This window comes from Rhinatrema bivittatum, chromosome 11 (assembly GCF_901001135.1).
Source record: "Rhinatrema bivittatum chromosome 11, aRhiBiv1.1, whole genome shotgun sequence".
In the NCBI taxonomy this organism is placed as follows: domain Eukaryota; kingdom Metazoa; phylum Chordata; class Amphibia; order Gymnophiona; family Rhinatrematidae; genus Rhinatrema; species Rhinatrema bivittatum.
Window position 1 is genome coordinate 30,248,535 of NC_042625.1, and position 15,536 is coordinate 30,264,070.

Below are 15,536 nucleotides of genomic sequence, written 5' to 3' on the forward strand. Positions count from 1 at the left end.
CTGTCTGCTGCCTGCCCTGACCTGGACTGTCTTATTGGATTACTCTGCCTGCTGCCTGCCTACTGGATTTGTTTGCCTTGGTTCCTCTGTCTGCTGCCTGCCCTGACCTGGACTGCCTAATTGGACTTCTCTGTCTGCTGCCTGCCCGGACCTGGACTGCCCGGCTGGATTACTCTACAGGCCGCATCCTCAGGATTGTCTCTTCTTGGTTCCTGAGAGGGTGATCTTCAGTTCCTGTGCTTCCCGGGCTCAAGGTAAGCGGTCTCGACCTAGGTTCCACTTAACCAGAGTAACATCCTGATTCAGACGGACAACTAGGTGGCCATGTGGTACATCAACAAACAGGGAGGCACAGGCTCCTTCCTTCTGTGTCAGGAAGCTGCGCAGATATGGGCAGAAGCTCTCTCCCACTCGATGTACCTCAGAGCCACCTACTTGCCGGGAGTGGACAATGTGTTGGCAGACAAGCTGAGTCACATCTTTCAACCACATGAGTGGTCTCTCAACCCCTCGGTAGCAAACTCCATCTTCCGACAATGGGGATGTCCTTGGATAGACCTCTTTGCATCTCCTCACAACCGCAAAGTAGTGAACTACTGTTCTCTCATTTGCAGCAAACACTCTCAGCCCAGAGACGCATTCTCCCTCTCATGGGCAACCGGACTGCTCTATGCATTCCCTCCACTTCCTCTTCTCTCGAAGACTCTCGTGAAGTTATGTCAGGACAAGGGAACCATGATCCTGATAGCACCTCGCTGGCCACGCCAAGTGTGGTTTCCAATACTGCAGGATCTCTCCATTCGCCGGCACATTCCCTTAGGGACGGACCCGCTTCTGATCACTCAAAACAACGGGTGCCTCCGCCATCCCAATCTTAACGCCTTGGCCCTGACTGCATGGATGTTGAAAGGTTAATCCTTCAGCCGCCTAACCTTTCTGAACCAGTTTCCCGTGTCTTGATTGCTTCACGAAAGCCTTCCAAGAGAAAATCTTACTCTTACAAATGGAAAAAGGTTCACGTCATGGTGCTCTTCTCAGTCCCTTGACCCCTTTTCCTGCCCAATCCCGAAGTTCCTGGACTATCTCTGGCATCTATCAGAGTCAGGTCTTAAGACTTCTTCCATCAGAATGCATGTTAGTGCGGTAGCCGCCTTCCATAAAGGTATCAGGGATGTCTCTATATCAGTACAACCCCTTGTAACATGTTTTTTGAAGGGCTTGCTCCATATCAAGCCTCCACTACATCCTCCGGCCCCTTCTTGGGACCTTAATCTGGTTTTAGGTCAGCTCATGAAACCACCATTCGAGCCTCTTCACTCCTTGTGAACTTCGACATCTCACATGGAAAGTGATTTTCCTTTTGGCTATCACTTCAGCTCACAGAGTTAGTGAATTACAGGCCCTAGTTACCTATCCGCCATACACTAAACTTCTGCAGGACCGGGTGGTACGCCGCACTCACCCTAAATTCTTACCTAAGGTAGTTTCGGATTTTCATCTTAATCAATCCATCATACTACCTACCTTTTTTCCCAGGCCCCATGTCAATCCAGGAGAACAGGCTCTGCATACCCTTGACTGTAAACGGGCTCTAGCGTTCTCCCTAGACCGTACAGCTCCCCACAGGGAAAGCACTCAATTGTTTGTTCTTTCCACCCTAACAAGTTAGGGAAGCCTGTGGGTAAGCAGACTCTCTCCTGGTTGGTGGACTGCATATCCTTTTGCTATCAGCAAGCGGGCATTCCATTTCAAGACCGTGTTAAAGCACACTCTGTGAGGGCCATGGCGACTTCAGTAGCACACCTCCGATCGGTGCTGCTTCCTGACATTTGCAGGGCTGCCATCTGGAGTTCTCTCCACACCTTTGCAGCCCACTATTGCTTGGACAAAGCCGGAAGACAAGATTCCATCTTCGGCCAGTCTGTTCTTCGTAACCTATTTACGTGACGTACCTACACCCTTCCGCCTGCCCAGTGGGGTTCAGGGTGCCCTCTGCCAAATTCCACCCCAGTTGTTGTGCCTGTTGCACGCCTTTGGGTACATTTGGTGCATGTTCGGACATCTTCAGCTCGGTACTCACCCATGTGTGAGGACTACCATCCTGCTTGTCCTGTGAGAAAGCAAATGTTGCTTACCTGTAACAGGTGTTCTCACAGGACACCAGGATGTTAGTCCTCACGAAACCCGCCCACTGCCCCGCGGTTTTGGGTTTGTAACATTTTCTTATTTTATTTTTCGGCATTGCCTGTAGCTTTTAAACAAGACTGAAAGGGAACCCTGCTGGCTGCAGCGTTAGTGTCATGCTGGGCATGCCCAGTACGGACCAGTCAAAGTTCTTGAAACTTTTGACAGAAGTTTTCCGTGATTGGGCTCCATCCTGTGATGTCACCCATATGTGAGGACTAACATCCTGCTGTCCTGTGAGAACACCTGTTACAGGTAAGCAACATTTGCTATATCTATGGTGCCTAATCACTTACAATATAGTGACAATGAAAGATATTGCACCCATTATAGGACAGCTCTTTTCAAACAAGTTCTGTTTCTGTTCACACCCTGCTTTTTATATCAGGTTATATTGTCTTGTGCAGATGTATATTTGCACTGTTCTTAGTGGTGTAGCACCTGAAGACTGCTACCATTTGAGACACGTGACCAAAGTTGAAGGTTTTATGTCCTCTATTTGGGGTCCTTATCCATAGTTTGGGAAGCCCTGTGGGAGACCTTTTAAGATGCCTACATGTGAGAATGGCTGTAACTTGGATGGTGAACATTATAACACTGTATGTTTCTTCCAAAGGGATTCAAGTACCTGTATCTGACTCCACAAGACTACACCAGAATCAGCTCTTTGAATTCGGTGCACTGCAAACATGTGGAGGAAGGAGGAGAATCCAGGTAAATTAAATCTGCATGCCTTTCTGGGTCAGGCCAAAGGTCTGTCAAGTCCAGCATCCTGTCACGAACAGTGGCCAGTCTGGGTCGTTAAGAAATACCAATGAAATCCCAAAGAGGTAGATTCAATTCTTTGTTCTTGTTCATACCCGGATCAATCCAGACTCCTGGATTTTGCTTCCCTTCCAGCAGATGGAGACAGAGAAAGTTTCACTGGAATATAACCTGGTGTGCCACCTTCAGTCCCTCAGTAATGCTCTGTCTCCAGCAGATGGTAGAGGTGCAATCCCTGCAGTCCAGAAAAAAAAGGGGGGGGGGGGGGATTGAGAAGATATTTTACGGTATTCCTCCTGGGAGGCTGCTAGGCCCTGGTGGGGCTTTCCCTCCTCATTCTGAGGAGGACTAGCAGGGGATTGGGGAACCTTGCTTGACTGTGTCTTTTGCCACCAGGAATGTATATCTGGTGTGGCTAGTTTCCTCTCCCCCCCCCCCACCCAGGAACACAGGTAGAGTCCCGCAGCTCTTCTGCCTCAGGGAGGTACCCCTTTTTCCTTCTTGGCTTTTGATTAAAGTTAAAAAAAAAAAAAAAAAAAAAAAGGTGTTTTGGCAACTGAGGAGGCTGCGGGTGGAGCTCCCAGTGTTTGGTAGCTGCTGAGATAGGTTGTTCTTGGGTGGCAGAGATTGTCAACTGCGTGGCGCAGCAGTGCCTATTTGCCACACGGTCGGGCCTCCTTTTTGCCAACATGGCGCTTGTGAGATGCTGTGTGGCAGTACTTGCCACTCATGCGGTGATGCGCGCGCCCAGCTTTCCTGCTCTGGGCTTTGCTCCAGCTGCCTCTCTGGTGGAGAGGCCAGATCAGGGCTGGCAGAAGCCAAGCCGTAGCAGCAGCCTAAGCAGAAGAAAGGTGCAGGACCGCTTGTGAAGTCAGCGAGCCCTCCCCCACCGGGCGTGGGAAAGGCAGTCATATTTTCTGGGGCTGAAGGTACTTCAGGGCTGCTTTGGGTGTTGCAGGATCTTCCTCCCCCGTTGATAGCAGACAGGGCTCTGCTATCAGGAGGCAACCTGATTCTGACAAAGAGGGGATCCTTCCAAGGAATCGAAGGATCCCACAATGTTTTTGTCTGAATTTGTCCTGTTTATGCATGAGGCCTATTTTGCGTGAATGTTGGCTGGGAAAGCAATTGGACCAACCTCAGGGGCTCTGTGGTCCATGTCCTGGCAAAAGACGTAGAGGTTCCAAGAATCAAGTTCCTCAGCAGACTCCCAGGGTCCTCGGGATGAGGGCAGGTTCTGGCAAGTCCGATTGTGGACTCTTGAGGATTCAGTGGACGGGGTTCCGCAGCTATCTGGTTCTCCTGATCCAGATGTGCCCGATAATAGCCCAGATATACCAGACCGGGATGGAGGGCTGAATCAGGTGAATAATAAATTATACGTCAGTTTCTCTTGAAATTACTTCAAATAATGGAATAGTCGGTACCGAATCCTAAGTTGGGCTGAATCAGGTGCCAGTTGTTGAACAGGTCAACCCAAAGGTAGTGAGTCTTTTCAGTAAGGAAGAGTTGTGGCCCTTAAATCCTCATGTTCTCAAGGAGCTGGGAATCAGGATTCCTCAGGAAGGGCCTGATCAAGAGGGAGTGGACCCGGTCATGGATGGCCTGAGGGGCCCAGTGAAAGCCGTCCTTTTTCACAAGTCGCTGAAAAAGCTGGTGATCAGGGAGTGGGACACTCCAGACATGGGCCTAAAGATAGGCCAAGTGATGGCGAAGTTGTATCCGTTGCCCGAGGATATGCTTAAGCTATTGGCGCTTCCAAAGGTGGACACGTTGGTATCTGCAGTTACTAAGAAAACCATCATTCCTGTAGCTGGTTCAGCGGCGCTGAAGGGATATGCAGGACAGGAAGTTGGAAATTCATCTCAAGAAGATATTTGAGGTTTCTGCGCTTGGCATTCATGCTGCTGTGTGTAGTAGCTTTATGCAGAAGGCCAACTTACTCTGGATTCAGCAAGTGCAGGCTACAAGAACACTATCTGTGCCTGAGGCTAAGCAGGCGGACTGTCACGGATGCCTTGTATGACCATCAGAACTTCTTCGAGAATTATGATGTCTGCGGACTCGGCCAGACATCTCCTTTGGTTATGGAACTGGTCGGCGAATGTTTGGTCTAAGTCTCGATTAGGAGTGTTACCTTTCAAGGGAAAGCTTCTGTTTGGAGAAGACTTGGAGGAGCTCGTTGAAGTGTCTCTGTGAGACCAAAGGGCATAGGCTGCCAGAACATAAGCCTAAAGGGAGTAAAGGCTTTTTTGCAGGGCATTCTCGTTTTCGACCGAATATAAGGTTTCAGCAGAGTAGACCTTGGCAAGAGTTCAGAGACAAGGAACCAGGAGGCAACAATCCTGGAACCAGCCCTTTCGGGGGGGGGGGGGGGCAGAAAACCAGGCAGAGAAGGTCTCGGCCAGGGCTCTTACAGAGCTCAGTCCTCACAATGAAGCAAGGCCTGTCCACTCCTCTCTTCCTCCTTTTGGAGTTCCCCCATAGTTCCCATTCCTATGGGGGAACAAAGGACGGGAAGGTAGTCCATATATTTCGTGGTGCCAAAGAAGGAAGGGTCCTTTCAGCCAGTTTTGATTTAAAGAAGGTGAATGTGTCTCTCAGGGTTCTTCATTTTCACATGGAAACTCTGGGATCAGATATTTCAGCAGTGCGCAAAGGAGAGTTCCTGGCTTCACTAGACTTGACGAGGTATACCTGCACATCGCAATTCGCCTGGATCACCAGCGGTTTCTGAGATTCATGATCCTTGGGAGACATTTTCAGTTTTGTGCCCTGCCTTTTGGTCTGACAGTGGCGCCACGGACATTTACCAAGAATGATGGTGGTTGTGGCAGCAGCGCTCAGGAAGAAGGGCATTTTGGTTCATCCATATCTGGACGACTGGCTCATTCGGGCAAAATCGGAAGCCCTCTGTGTACTCAAGTGGTGGCTCAGGTCCTACAACAGTTGCGGTCTCTAGGCTGGGTGGTGAATCTGGCGAAAAGTCATCTCACCCCATTTCAGGTTCTGGAGTTCTTGGGAGCGTGCTTTGACATCGTTAGGAAAGGTTTTTCTTACCAAGGGTCGCATTCTCAAGCTGCAGAAACAGGTACACAGACTGTTGGATACAGCGGTACCGAGGGTCTGGGATTACCTTGTTGGGCTGTATGGTCTCGACCTTGGAGTTTAGTCCCTTGGATCTTTGCACATATGAGGCCTCTACAGAGGTCTCTCCTTTCCCGTTAGGATCCTTTGTCGAAACAGTTTCATCTTCCGCTGTCGCTCGAGGTACCTGCAGGCCCAGTCTTAGAACATAAGAACATAAGAAATTGCCATGCTGGGTCAGACCAAGGGTCCATCAAGCCCAGCAACCTGTTTCCAACAGAGGCCAAACCAGGCCACAAGAACCTGGCAATTACCCAAACACCAAGAAGACCCCATGCTACTGATGCAATTAATAGCAGTGGCTATTCCCTAAGTAAACTTGATTAATAGCAGTTAATGGACTTTGTGCGTATGTGAATAGCAGTTAATGGACTTTGTGCGTATGTGAATCAAAGATAGAGTTGTGGTATGTTAATTAAAAGGAAGGAAGATTCCTTGGCGTTCAGTCACTAGAACTCTATCTTTGATTCACAACTTGTCCTCCAAGAACTTATCCAAACCTTTTTTGAACCCAGCTACACTAACTGCACTAACCACATCCTCTGGGAACAAATTCTAGAGTTTAATTGTGCTATCTGCCAGTCCCTCAGTATTGGCCTGTACCCAAGCCAAAGATTAGCTCTTAAAAGACTTTCCAGGACAAGCAGGCAACTTGGGGTTGGACCCCTGTGAACTGGAGCCTCTCATATTTCCAGAAAACAAAACAGTCTGCTAACCACTTAACATATTTACAATCTGCAAAGATTTTTGAAATATGGCTCACCAACTATTGGGAAATTCAGTCTTTCGGCAGCATTGGGGTGGGTCTCTGGATTGATCTTTGGTATTACAGGAACAAAACTTAGCAGGTAAGAACCAATTTTCCTTTCTTGTTTGTACCTAGATCAGTCCAGATAAGTGGGATGTACTCAAGCACCCCTAAACTGGGCAGGAACCCATGCGTAGAACATTCTCACTAAAAGATGCATCTTCCTGTGCCCCGCACATCCAAACGGTAATGCTTGGTGAAAATATGAAGCAAGGACCATGCCACTGCCCTATATATCTCCTGAGGAGACACCAACTGACACTCCACCCAAGCAGCTGCCTGCGCCCTTATAGAATGTGCTTTTAGGCCCACTGGAATTTTGCGACCCTTACAAATATAAGCAGATAATATAATCTCCTTCAGTCACCAAGAGATCATGGCTTTAGAAGCTTTAGCCCTTTTCTTTGCACTACTGAACAACACAAAAAGGTGATCTGATTGCCAAAAACTGTTAGTGACCTTCAGATATCGCAACAGAGTCCGCTGCACATCCAAAAGATGCAGCTCTCTATCCTGAGGGGAATCCCTAGACCACTCCGGAAAGGCCGGATGCTCTACTGTATGATTGATATGAAAGGAGAAAACCACCTTTGGTAAAAGGGAGTGAACTGTTCACAACGTCACCCTGTCATTAGAAATTTGCAAAAAGGGATCCCTGCAAGACAGCGCCTACAACTCCGAAATCAATCAGGCAGAACATATGGCCACCAGAAAAACTGTTTTCAAAGTCAAGTCCTTCAAAGATGCTCCCCTTAAAGGCTTAAAAGGGGCCCTGCAGAATACTTGCACAACTAAGGTGAGGTTCCAATTTGGGCATAACCTCTGAACTGAAGGACGCAGATGCTTAACCCCCTTCAGGAACTGAATTATATCAGGATGAGAGACCAACGACCTCCCCCACAACTTGCTCCTAAGGGAACCCAAGGAAGACACCTGAACGCGGAGCGAGCTATAGGCTAATAGACAATCCTTGCTGCAAAACTGCTAAGATATGACGAATGTCCACAGTTAGGGGATTCAGTTGCTGTTGTAGACACCAAGGTACAAAAACATTCCAGACCTTGACATACGTCAGGGAAGTAGAAGGTCTCCTAGCCTGGAGTAACGTGGAAGTAACTACTTCCGAATATTCTTTCAGGCACAACCACCACCTCTCAAAATCCAAACTGTGAGACAAAAGTGATCCTCCTCCAGCCCCCGACCAGCAACATCCCTGGAGGATGTGTGGGAGCCCCGAAAGGATTGCTGTCCCAATGACTGCTTCGCTCCCGAGACTGAGGAATTCTTGCTTGAATGGAACTGATGCGAATCCCGAAAATGGGAGAGGGACAGGAAAACCTTCTTGCTGTTTCTCTTATCCTCAGGCAATCTGTTCCCTTTAGACTCCCCCAGAGTTTTCATCAACTAATCCAAATCCTCCCCAAATAGGAGTTTCTCTTTAATGGGAAGATTACACAACTGGGCCTTGGATGACATTTCAGCTGCCCAATTGCGCAACCACAAAAGCCTTTGGGCCACCACCCCCGAGATCATTCCCATGGCCGAAGTGCGCACCAAGTCATATTATGCATCCGCCACTCCGGCCTTCAGACTTGCAGACTGCATAGGACTGAAACCCCCGAACTGAGGCCTGCTCCTGTGCTTTCTGAACCCAGCACAAACAGGCCCTCTGCATCATATTGCCATAACGCACGCGGGAAACCTCCTTCTCTCTGCCGGATCCCCCTAGCAAAGAAGGCAAGAGCGGCTACCTCTCCCTCTCCTGCCGGCGCCGACAGCTCCCACCACCTAAGGCGCTCTGACCACCGTACCCTGACTGAAGTTCTTGCTAACACTTTTTCTTTTTTTTTTTAAACTTAATACAAAATCACGGCCCAGAGACTCAAGGCGGAAACCTCAAACATCCGTTTCAACTGAATCTCCAACTTGCAGTCCTGTACATCCTTCAAAGCGGCTGAACCCGCCACTGGGATGGTCATCTTTTTGGTAACCACCAAAACTGAGCATCCACTTTAGGCACTCTTCGGAGTTTCAAGGTCTCTTCCATCAAGGGGTAAAGCTTAGCCATCGCCTTGCCGACCTTCAGGCCCACCTCTGGAAAGTCCCATTCCCAGTTCACCAACTTCCGAATTTTCTTAGGCAAGGGAAAGGCACTAGGAGGACCACGCAGCCCATCCAGGAGCAGATTCACGCCCTCATTATCAGACTCTTCCTGAGCCATTTTAAACTCTAGTTTCTCCAACACCTGGATAATGAGGGGACGCAGTTCCTCCTTCTTAAACAGGTGGACCACTTGAGGATCATCTCTCTCTAACACCGGTAACTCATCCAGACCAGGGTCATTATTAACATCAGGATCCGCAATCAGAGCTGCATCTGCATCAACATTCAGGTTCGCCCCATGAGGGTCCGCAGGGTCCTCCTGCAGATCATGAGAATTGTCCAAATCCCCGGAATCAGCCTCCAAACCTGCATGACCCAGGCTCAGGCATCATAGCAGATCTGCAGAATCTACAACGTGGCTGCCTCTCTCAGGGACGCTTCTCCCCTGCTCCCTTCCTCGCTAGGAAGACTTTATACAGGAGAAGAACAAATTCCAGAGAAAATTCTTCCAGATCCTTGGTCCCCTGACCAAGCAGGCTCTCGTCAGACTCTCCTTCCCCATCCTTCCCCTCCTGCCCCTTCTTGGTACCCTGATCCACAGGTGAAAGAGGAGGAGGGGAATCCCTGGGCTCTCTGGAGGTCAAGTACTCCTGCCCATGATCCCTTGCAGGCATGGCTGCATTCTGTGATCTCCCAGGACCGCAGCCACAGCCCCTTCTGTTAATAGGTGCTCACGTTGAAGTTCCGTCTTCTCCCCAGCGGGCAGCCAGTACAAAGTGGGGGAGCGTGCGTTAAGTCTTGCAGACCAGAGACCGCACGCTTTGCATGCCGCCATGCACGACTTTGGTGACTGCCTGTGGCAGCTAAAGAAAAAAAGTTGTCTTCAGCACACTGAAGAAAAAAAAGGCAGACCACACATTTGGCTTAAGAAGCGCTGTACCGCGCTACTGCACTGGCCCGAGCAGCATGCAGGAAACCAGCTTCTCTCCCCCGGCAAAGAAGGCAAGAGCGGCTACCTTTCTCTCTCCTGCCGGTGCCAACAGCTCCTGCCACCTAAGGTGCTCTGACCACCGTGCCTTGACTGACGTTCCTGATGACACTATTTTTCTTTTTTAAAAACGTAAATCAAAACTTTATACAAAATTAATGATTAGGGTTACTTCCCTTAACAGGACTTCAAAACTTCCCAAAAAATTCTCGTTTAGTCCTTTTTTTTTTTGTCAGATTGCAGGTTTGCACCTCTACTATCTGCTGGAGACAGAAAAATACTAAGGATTTGCAGGTGGCACTCAGATATGTAGCAGTGCCTCAAAGATTTTATTCTCTGCCTCCATCTGCTGGTAGGGATGCAAAACCCTCTTGTCTGGACTGATCTGGCTATGAACAGGAATGCTAGTTTAATGCAATGTCCCCTAGTTTTATTTCAAAGAGTAAATAATTGTTCTCTACTTACTTGTCTTTCACCAGTCATGGTTTTATTAAATTCTGTCATGTTGCCTCTTCTGCAAGCTGAAGAGATCTATTCTTCCTAGGGAGCCTTCCAGCTTTTGTCTGTACTTTTTCTAGTTCTGTTTATCTTTCTTGAGGTGAAGCAATCAGAACTGCACACAGTACTCCTGGTGTGGTTGCATTTTAGATCTAGAGAAGCATTCTGATATTCAGGGTTTTTTTTTCCATTACTTTCCAAATGTATTTATATTTATTTATTTAGATTTATATCCCGCTTTTCGCACTTTTTTCAGCGCTTCAAAGTGAATTACATTCAGGAACTGTAGGTATTTCCCTATCCCCATAGGGCCTACAGTCTAAGTTTGTACCTGAGGCAATGGAGGGTAAAGTGACTTGCCCAAGGTCACAAGGAGCGACAGCAAGACTCGAACCCTGGTCTCCTAGTTTGTAGCACACTGCTCTAACTACTAGGCTAGTACACATTCAATTGCTTTTTGGCCTGCTGTTGCACTGAGCTGAGGATTTCAACATATTGTCAACAATGGCTCTAAGATCCTTTTTCCTGGGTGAGATCCCCTAATACAGAACCCAGCATTGTGTATTTGCAATTGAGATTATTTCTGATTATGTGCCTCACTTTGCATGTACCTGCATTAAATTTCATCTGCCAGTTCCTCAGTCCTGCAAGATTTTCTGCAGTTTCTCAGTCTGCTTATGTTTTAACTACTTTGAATATGTTTTGATATCTGTAAATTTGATCACCTCACTCATTGCTTTCTCTTCTAGATCATCAATGAATAAATTAACAATTGGCCCTAGTAGAGATCCTTAGGGCATTCACAATTTTCTTTACCTTTTTCCACTGGAAAAACTGACCATTTAATTCTCCTCTGTTTCCTATCTTACAACCAGCCCCTGGTTTTAATGTGGCAGAAGTTTCAAGATTCTGTGGCAGCTGTATGGCAAATTTTCACATAATTGCAATTTAAATGTAATTTTTTTATGTTATAAGAAGTCATTCTCTGACATTTCTGTATCCACTTAATCTATTTGATTCTTTAGTAGAGGAAAAAGGGATTTTAGTGATTGGGGCTAGGGAGGAAGGATGAGAAGGATTCTGGGAATGGGAAGGTAGGAGTTTTAGAGGAGGAATATGAAGAAGGAATCATAGGTAGGAGGGGTAAAAAGAGAAGAGATGGAGGAAGAGAGGGACAGGAAGGATGGGAGATTCAGGGAAGATAAGAAAATAGAGAGTAGAGGGAGAAAAAAGGGGTCAGAAGTGTGATGGAGGAGGAAGGATCAGGAATGGGAAGCAAGAGAGTATTGGGAATGGGGTGGAAAAGAAGAATGGAAAACTGGGATAAGAGAAGACTAGCGATGGGGTTGGAGGAAGAAAGAAGCCACAGGACTCTCCCCCTCATCACATCTCCATCCTCTCTTTCCCTTATCCCAAAGCCTCTTTGATCCCTCCCTCTTTTACTTCCTCCCCTCAACCAATCCCTTCATCCTGGTTTCTGCTCTCCCTCCCTTCCCTGTTTAATCTGTTCCTCCCTCCCTCCCAAATTGGTTCATGCCCTCCTCTGTTTACTCTTCCCCTCCCTCCTCTTGCAATCTTCAGTTCACTACATCCCTCCCTTTCCTGCCCCTATCCCTGGTTTACTCTGTTCCTCCCTACCTTCCCCCTTTTTCCCAGTTCACTTTGTCCCTCCCTCCTTCGTGATCCCCAGTAGGCTCTCCCCCCCCCCCCCCCCCCATTTTCCTGATCACTGAGTCACTTCATTAACTCCCTCCTCTTCTCCTCCTGCCCCCGGGTAATTGCCGAGTTGCTTCCTCTGGATCCCCTCATCCATGCATTAAGGTAACAGGAAGAGGAGAACAGCAGCCTTGCAGCACCTCCAGAGCCGCTGCCATGTCCCCTGCTGGGCTCAAACATCTGCTTTGAATTATGTGTTTCAAAGCTCAGCGTTGGTGCCTGGCAAGAGAGGAGAAGGAGGCGGCGCTGCAAGGCTGTCTGTCTTCCCCTGTTAATGAGCAGATGAGCGGGAGAATCTGGTGGGGGAGGGGGCACAGAGGGGAAAGTTGTGCCTCTTAACACTGCCACCAATGATTTTCTTCTGGGGCAGTCGGACAGGAGAGAGGCAGTGTGCCAAGCATGGCCCCATTGCTATCAATGCATTTTTAGAGAAGGTCCCTGGTTTCCTGCGGCACTTTAACAGGTTTGGCCAAAACCTTGGCAAGAGTCTAATTTTGCTCCCTTGCCACAGAATTGCAGGAGACCGGAGGCCCTGCTTATAACCAGTTTCCAATCCACAGCAAGACTGCTTTTTAGTTTTCTGAAGCATGTCTCATGAGGGCTTTTGTATATTTGGATTTTCAGAAGGCATTTAACAAAGTCCACTTGAAATCAGCAACTGTGCAGATGAGGGTGAATTTTCACCCTTGTACACTTTAAGCTTAAAAGTGCAGCTTCAAGTTGAAACAATCCCTCACCCCTGTTGACATAGCAACTCTGGTACTAATTTACATTCAGGCTGATACAGTAAGGTGCGGTAGAAAGAGGTGCGTTACTGCCGGGCGCACCCGCGTTTGCCGCACGCACAGTCTGGATCACATACCGCTCGATACTGTATTTAAATGGCATGCAAATGCAAGCCGCGTCCAACGCACGTCCATGAAGCGCAATCCATTTTACTGTATAGGCGCTATAGAGAAACCTAAAAACCTAAAATCCAACGCACCGGGAAAGCCACTCTTCAGATCGCAACTAATCCCATCCTCCAGCCCCCGCTCACCTGCCCTGGCTGCGTTCATGGGTGCCGGTCTCCGGGGCAGCCCCAGTCCTCTCTCCCATCCTCCCGGGGGCAGCCGGCGGCGAGAGCGAGAGCAGTCCGGGGCGGATCGCAAGGCAGCTTCCAGCAGCCCTCGCCGGCGATGGCGAATGGGCGCACACCGTGACCTCTGACGTCCAGCCGGGCGCTCAGGTCACGGCGTGCGTGCGTTCATGCACCTTCACTGCCATGAGCGCATGCCGTGACCTCGAACGTCCAGCCGGGCGCTCAGGTCATGGCGTGCGTTCATGCACTCTCGCCGGCAGGGGCTGCTGGAAGCCGCCTCGCGATCCGCCCCGGGCTGCTCTCGTTCTCGCCGCCGCTCTGTTTGTTGTGGAGATGAGTTTGGTAGATTTGATCGAGGGAGTGCGGAGAGTTCCTTGGAGGGTGGAACAGGTTGGTCTTGTGGAGGTGCGAGGAAGGAGTGGAGGATTGATCCAGTGGGAGTGCTCATTTGTAATACTTTTGTGAATGAGGGAAAGAGTTTTATATAGGATTCGCGACTGTATTGGTAGCCAATGTAGTTCAATCAGAGTTGGTGTAATGTGGTCCTTCTTTTTTGAATTCGTGAGGATACGTGCTGCGGAATTCTGTAAGAGTTGTAATGGTTTGGTGTGGGTAGCAGGGAGGCCAAGCAGAAGAGCGTTACAGTAGTCTATTTTAGAAAAGATAATAGTCTGCAGTACTGTACGGAAGTCAGTGAAATATAGCAGGTCTGAGTTTTTTTAATTGTTTGTAGCTTAAAGTAGCAGTCGCTGAGGATAGATTTAATAAAGGGTTTAAAGGTGAGCTGGTTGTCAATCAGAACACCCAGGCTTCGAGTGTGGGCGGGGAAGGTAGAGGATGAGAAGGAGAGGGGAATAGAGGGTGATGGGTGTTTGTTGGAGATGATGAGGAGTTCAGTTTTTTTAGTGTTGATAGCCAACTGCATGCTGGTGAGAAGATAGTTGATAGAGGAAAGGCATGCTTCCCAATTTTGGAGAGCGGTAGGTAAGAAGGGAATCTGTGAACGGGAAAAGAATTTGCACGTCATCTGCGTAGATGAAGTGTTTGATACCAAGGTTGGTAAGGAGAGTGGTGAGAGGGAGCATGTAAATGTTAAACAGGGTAGGAGAGAGAGAGGAGCCTTGGGGAACACCACAGTCAAGGCTGACTGGGTTGGATTCTTTATCAGTGATGACAGTGTAGTGACGATTTTGTAGGTATGATTTTATCCAGGAGAGTGCAGTACCAGAGATTCTAATACTGATAAGGATGTTGACAAGGATGTTGTGATTAACAGTATCGAAAGCTGCGGAGATGTCTAACATGGCAATGAGGTAGGAATTGCCGGCGTCCATTCCTTTAATTATAATATCTGTTAGGGAGAGGAGTAAGGTTTCAGTACTAAGGTGTTTCCGGAAACCATATTGTGTGGAGGGAAGGATATTGTGGTGTTCAAGATAGTCAGATAGGCGAAAGTTAACTAGTTTTTCAAGGACTTTGGAAAGAAAAGGGATACTGGAAATGGATCTGAAATTGGATAAGTTAGCGGTATCGAGGCTGGGTTTTTTGAGGATGGGCTTGACCACAGCTTGTTTTAGAATGTTGGGGACCGTGCCTTGTTCTATAGAACGGTTGAGGATTTTAGAAAGAGGTTTAGCTATAGTTTTGGGAATAGATAGTAAGAGTTTGGTAGATATAGTTTCAAAGGGATGGGAGGAGGCTCTCATCTTTTTTAAGATGTTTTCTATTTCAAGGGAGGAGGAGAGTTCAAAGGATGAGAGTGAGGCTGAAATGTTGGTGATGGGAAGTGTTACATTGTCAGTGTTTAGAGAGAATTGTGCAGTGAGTGAGGACACTTTGTTTTGAAAGAAAAGTGCCAATTCATTACATCGTTTTTGTGAAGTGGGTTCTTGTGGTAGTGTTAGAGTGGGTCTGGTGAGGTTAGAAATCATAGAAAAGAGGGCCTTGGCATTGTATTGGAAGTGGTGAATTTTTTTGGCATAATATTCTCGTTTGGTTTTCAGAATAGCTTTCCTGTAATCGTGCATGAGTTGATAGTAGGCAGTTTTAGTTGCTGGAGAGGGGTGTTTGCGCCAGCGTCTTTCTGAGGTTCTGAGGTGGATTTTAAGATTCTTGAGTTCAGGAGAAAACCATGGTTTTTTTGTTTGGATGGGTAGGTTTAATGGTTTTCAGTGAGATGGGGCATAGTTGGTTTGCTATGTTAAGGGTGATATCCGACCAGGAGGAGACTGCATTGTCGGCTGATG

At 48.0% G+C, this 15,536-nt stretch overlaps 1 protein-coding gene across 1 annotated transcript in view; it reads left to right on the plus strand.

Annotated features, from left to right (window-relative positions):
- Positions 1–15,536, plus strand: part of LOC115100985 (acetyl-CoA carboxylase 2-like) — a 982,255-nt gene that overhangs the window by 714,798 nt on the left and 251,921 nt on the right. Inside the window, 1 exon segment of the mRNA XM_029620121.1 lies at positions 2,801–2,898. Within this exon segment, the coding sequence (XP_029475981.1) occupies positions 2,801–2,898 (98 nt within the window).